Source organism: Wyeomyia smithii, chromosome 2 (genome assembly GCF_029784165.1).
Source record: "Wyeomyia smithii strain HCP4-BCI-WySm-NY-G18 chromosome 2, ASM2978416v1, whole genome shotgun sequence".
In the NCBI taxonomy this organism is placed as follows: domain Eukaryota; kingdom Metazoa; phylum Arthropoda; class Insecta; order Diptera; family Culicidae; genus Wyeomyia; species Wyeomyia smithii.
Window position 1 is genome coordinate 189290234 of NC_073695.1, and position 6000 is coordinate 189296233.

Here is a 6000-nt window from a genome sequence, read left to right on the forward strand (position 1 = left end):
GACTCAGGGGAAATCGTGGGAACAATAAATAAAACTTGTAGCAGCCCCAGCTGGGGTGCAGTATGGAAACCATGGAAAACAAATGAGCAAACTCCTGCATTTCTATGAGTGTCTTTGAATTCGATGGCGCTGCGATAAAGGAAAACAAGATTTGACGGAATGAATTTCGTGAAATACTAACTAGAGAGGAAAGGAAGTTGTAGGAAGTGAACATAAAAACTTGAAAGCGACAACTCTACAATTTTTCTAACTGAATTTCTATTTTTAACAACGGCTTTTTCCCGTTAACACGCAAGTTTATTAAGCAGACAGTATGCGAAGTAGAGAGAACGAAAAATAAGCGAACTGGAAATATGATTCAGATTTGGAAAAATATACCGCATCCCAACGGGACTTGAACCCGCAATCTTCCGTCTCCGGCATGGTGTTTGTTCCGTCGGGATGCGGTATATTTTTCCAAATCTGTATCATATTTCCAGTTCGCTTATTTTTCGTTCTCTCTACTTCACATACTGTCTGCTTAATGAACTCTACAATTGCAGTTTTAAAACAGAGGCTTCCAGTGCTGGTTCAGTTTGTAATCTTTACAAGTTTAAATACAAATTTACAACAGCTATGCACAACAGTAATTCAGATCAGAAATAAAGGATGCTGCAAGTTCCTCTAACGGTGTCAAATAACCAGCCAAAAAAGTAGAAAGTAACCTTTAAATTTAGTTTTAAGTTTTAAAGTAACTCAACGTACCTACCACAAAGTCTTATTGATCAAACTCTTCAATGTTGCTTCACATAAAAATTGTTAAATGTTTCCTATATCTTTCGGGGGGTTTTCGAAAGTGCGGCATATACATCAGAGAGCACCAATGAGTTTTTTTTTTCCTATTTTTATAGTACAAATCCCCTTACTGGATGGAATAGAGAACTGTATGAGATGAGAACTCGTAGATTCAGCATAATGATACTTTTCTAAGATTTCATTAACTATTACCAATTTCACTTGTACGTAAACTGCACTTTCCCTCAACATTGAAACAACTCCGAATGGATTCGAATATGCTATCTTCACTCATAAATTATATTTATTGTGTTTGTATTGAAAGATGACATCAGAATATTATATGGTAGATTAATTTGTCATAATATATTATTTCTGTAGGTTATTAATTTTATTCCTTTATCTACGGTCCATTCTTTTCTCCTGCCAGAGCTGTGGCAAACCATCTCGCTGCAACCTATGTTGCACTTATTTCAAACTGTTCTCACCGGGCACGGTCAAGTTATGCAGTGTGTCCTATAAGTGTGCAACGAATTGCAGATGCGCATCTCACCAGCCGAGAGAACACTGTCGAGCATAATTCGTACGCCTGTAGGGTGCTTTCGTGGGACGGTAAACCGTCGGTAACGATTTTCCAGCTGGAAAGTCTTGGCGGAGCCACCCTACGCAGATAAATGAAATATTTGTATAAGATTACGATACAATTTTGCTGTTGCCCACTTCATTCCGCTGCTCTTGGCATGGCTTTGTTCTTCCACAGCTGAAGCGTTACAAAATGCGAGAGATCCGTTCGTTCTACACTTCCAGCGGCACCGGGCAAGCAACCTGGCGGCGGCCGGAGGCACGAAGCCTTTCAACGCGCTTTTGTACCAACAGGGCTCCAACTCTCCCCCTGAAGCGCAGTGTACTGGCATCAACGGGTATGAACTGTACAATTTTCATATTAAATTGATGGGATAATTTTATCTTCTACTAATTGGATTTTTATTTTATCGCTGTTATTGTGTTGCGACTGTTTGTACCGTATCGTGTAAAACGATTGTGCGGTTTGATTTACTGGGTTTGTAGGCAGAGGATTTTTTCCCTGTGACATTTGGGTATATTCCTACATAACCTACGTGTTCAAGTACTATAATAACTTTTATGTTTACAATGGTTGTTTCAATCACTGTTAGCGAACATAATCACTATTCACGGAAAAAGGTATAGATATGGGTTATTATCACACGCCGTCGCCATTGCTTGGCCACTGCCGCCAATGCAGATCAATCGACCGTCCCGATTAGGACCCGAAGTTTCGAAGTCAATTTTGCCTATTTTGAGAAACAGATGTCCCACAATAAAAATCGCTGATTTGAATAAATGCTTGTGATAAAAACGAACTAATCATTCGCAGCTGGTGCAACTTGTCGATCAACAGAGTGGAACCCCCTCCAAGCATCCAAACCAATTAACAGAGCCGTAAATTTCACGCCAGTTTTCGAAGTCTACTGCTTCATGGTGGAGACGGCGTTGATTTCATGAATAAAATTACCGTAAATTTTTCAAACGAGGGAATACACCTTTCAAAACTGAACAAATTCGAGCAGCCAGCCTCATGCTAGTGATTCGGTTATCAAGTTATGGTATCCTTCTCGTTTACCACCTACAAATTCCTTAACTGTTCTAATAGGTTAAAATATCTATTTCACTAATAATATGTTTTTTTGAATGAAGATGCGTGTTTTCTCTCCAAGCTCCGTGAATTCGATTGTTCATTTCAACTAGAGAGGTTGCCAACACGCACGCTTCGAGCCTGTTATACCAAAACTAAATATCATAACTCATATGCTCGTGTGGTACACCGTTAGTTGAGAATCGGAGGCTCGATGAGCACACGTCTAAGGGACGATTTACCACATACTGAGGCGTGAAAATTGAAACCCGCGAGCACCTGTCTTCTTAGTGGTTTTAACGTCTCACTTATACAATAAGCATCTGAGCTTTTTGTTCGTCCACATTTATTGTGCAGGATTTACGTAGAAATAATATTCTTAGTAGGTTTTGAATGATGTATTCACATCAATAGAATTCAATAGCGTTACTGGTAGCAATTTTGCAATATTGTTACTTTTCGGATAGTGATAATGACTTCATCAACATTTTTTTTTTTTTTTTTCTTCACATAAACTTCATCAACATTTGATATGCAAATTTTTCGGCTCCTCAAAAATAAAGTATACCTTCAGGAACTAAAAAATATTGCTTAATGAATTTGAATATTCTTTTTCTCGACTGTTAGTTTACTAAGAGGAGTTTCTTTCGGCTTCGCAGTCTTTAACATGTGAAAAGAAAAGCGGTATTTTTCTCTTACACCGACGTTTCAAATAATCTATATTCTTTATCAAGGCTCTACAAGGAAATTAAGATAAAAAGTTTTTAGGAACAGTAACACTAATTATACACATAATATATCAATTACCGAGAGGACCATTTTTCTGTAAAGTGGCTCTTCAGCTAGGGCATTAATTGTCAAAGCAGATAATTTTCAACCTAACAAGACATCCAAAAAATACAATAAATATAATGCTGTGTGACACTCGGTGGAAGCTGTCTGTGAATGTTGACGTTTACTGTTGATTTTTCTGTACTCCGCTTGACGTGTTGCATGATTGCTGTGTATGTTGTGCTCAGGCCTCCAACATCGCTGCTTTTGTTTACTGTATGGTTGAATTTTGAGCACCAATGTCTTACGCGAAAATAAATGTATTCTTTAAACTTGTAATATGAAGACTAGTACATTCTTTCAGTAGTAAACTAGTTAAAAGTTGAGTTTTCTTTCAGCATGAGCATGAGCATGAGCATGATTGACCGCCCGCGGTTGCTACTCCGTTATTGCCAGATCAGCTGTGATTACACAGAGAACCAACAGATGATGCTTGGGACTAGCATGCATCCTCAATGTGTAAAAACTGATGACCTTAATCTTTATGTTAGGCAATACCAGCGCCGGCCGCATCCGAATGCAGGTCAATGAAGGAGTGAGTATGGGAATGTGTTGACATGATACTCGCTTTATTGGAAGCCGAGAACACCTCTGCACTTCCACGAGAAATCACTGGGATGTTGGAGAAAAGGGTAAGGTATGCAGCAAGGTTCGTTTTGGTAAACGATGTGCTGAGGTCGAGTGCCGGGTTCGGAAAAGCAAACTTCGCGCTTTCAAGTTCATAATAGTCATCCGCGACGAAAATCATAACGCGATTTGAACTCGTTTTGTTTGATAACGTTTCACAGCACAAACGCACGCAAGGATACCGTCTTTTGACCAAATTGGAACTTACTCAATTATTCAGACATCTCCTCGTAAACATACGAACACCGAAAACTATCTTCCATTGATTTATTTAGACAGTCTACACAATTTTACAAAAGCCTTGAAAGTTGTTTCCGAAATGACGCCTCATTACTCATATTCCTCATGAAGTGGCCCTTTTTTATACCGAAAACTATTGCGCGTTACACTACTTAGAAGGTATCGATGTGAAGTCATCTGAACTCCTGGCTTTTTGCCAAACTGATGGACTTACGACCTCTCTTGTATACGACTGTTCTCAAAAGGTAGGATTACTATGTAGTCTCTCTCAAGTTATAATGTATACGATCCCCCGAAAATTCTGCACTCGATGTTCCGATGTGAAAACTATCAACAAATCCGCGAAATCATAATATTATCTCGTGAATATTGTGCGAGCCGTGAACATGGGAAACAATAGAACAATAGCCGTGAAGTTTCTGAAAATCTTGCGATTCTCGCGTAGATTGGTAAGGAAAAATTACGACGGTTTTTTGTGTGTAAATAATATGTTAGTCTGTCGGCCAAGCACAATGAACATTTTTATTTACATTACGGCATCTATTTAAACGACAAGAAAAATAACTACGCGGTTATCGTTTTATTTAACGCAAGAGAAAGTATCCCTATTAAATATAAAATTTGGCAACATTCATGCATCCAAAGCCCAAAAAAATAAATAAAAAGCGTATACGCATGAGTAACAATACAAACTTCCTATTTGTAAAATGCCAGAGCGATTATTTATAATTTATCATTTTGGATTTATGTCATGCCGAAAATTCAACATAATTATTAAAAAATAAAAACTTTTCCTGAAAGAAAATTTTAAAAAAATATTCAAAGGCTAGACAAATCATAAATCCTCACTTTTAGTCACATTGCCCTCTTCTTTTTAAATAAATTTTGCATTTTGCGTTTTCATTTTTCAAAAGAACTGAACTCTGGTACCAGTTATGTATTGATGTGCTAACACCGTAATAATCACTCATTAAATTTGAAACAAAAAACTTGCATTTTAAATTATTAAAATGCATGCATCAACTTAATGCCAGAATAAGATTATCTTTCCTGGCCTAAAAATAGAGAAATTAATCACCATAGCACATAGCACTAGTATAACCCAAAAATCGTTTACAAATAATCAATTCACACCCAGAACGGCAATCTGTTGAGCAATGTACACTACATGTTACAAAACAATTATTCTTAGCCTGAAATAGAGGAATATGATAAGTGATGACCAATCAATCATTCTATGCTACTGTGACACCAGCGTGTTGCTCCTAAAAAAAAGCTGGTTTGTTTACATTGAGTGAGAATGACCTCCCACGAACATACAGATTGCAAACAACGGTTTAAAAACCGGTATGACAATACCATTCTTGCACTGGAACATTACTGCTCTGAGGATTCGCAGTTCTAAGCTATTCACCTTTATTCACTTTCTAAAAACCTAAAGATATCCTCTCATTACCTTTACCTTTAGCAACCGGACAAACCAAAACATCTATTTGTACCTTCCGCCATTCCAATTGGAATCAAACGTGTTTCTGACAGCACTTCCTTGCATCATTTTTCGCTCTCGCCGCTTACACTCTACTTGAGAGTTAGGTAATTTCAGTGTTATTACAATAGCTGGTAATATTTCATTTTTATTTTACATATACAGTACCCCTTGATGCAACAGATTTTGCTGCAATGTTAGTTTATGTTTCACTTCAAGCGTTATTTCGCCCGTAACGCATACAAGCCATTCCATCTTGAATCCGCCTGAATTGGTTAGCCATCTCTTTCTGTACCATGGTTTCAACTTTTACTTCTTCTTTTTTTAACAAACAAAAAAAAAAGGAAATACTGCTGCAATTAATCACTTGTGCCCAAAATTAACACTT

The 6000-nt window shown here is 37.5% G+C and overlaps 1 protein-coding gene across 1 annotated transcript in view; it reads left to right on the top strand.

The window, feature by feature from the left end:
• The window catches only part of LOC129720279 (probable serine/threonine-protein kinase nek3), a 44936-nt gene extending 43202 nt beyond the window's left edge, over positions 1–1734 (top strand). Inside the window, exon 5 of the mRNA XM_055671736.1 lies at positions 1535–1734. Coding sequence (XP_055527711.1) covers positions 1535–1734 — 200 coding nt within the window. The remainder of the gene's footprint in view (positions 1–1534) is intronic.
• The last annotated feature ends 4266 nt before the right edge of the window (positions 1735–6000 follow it).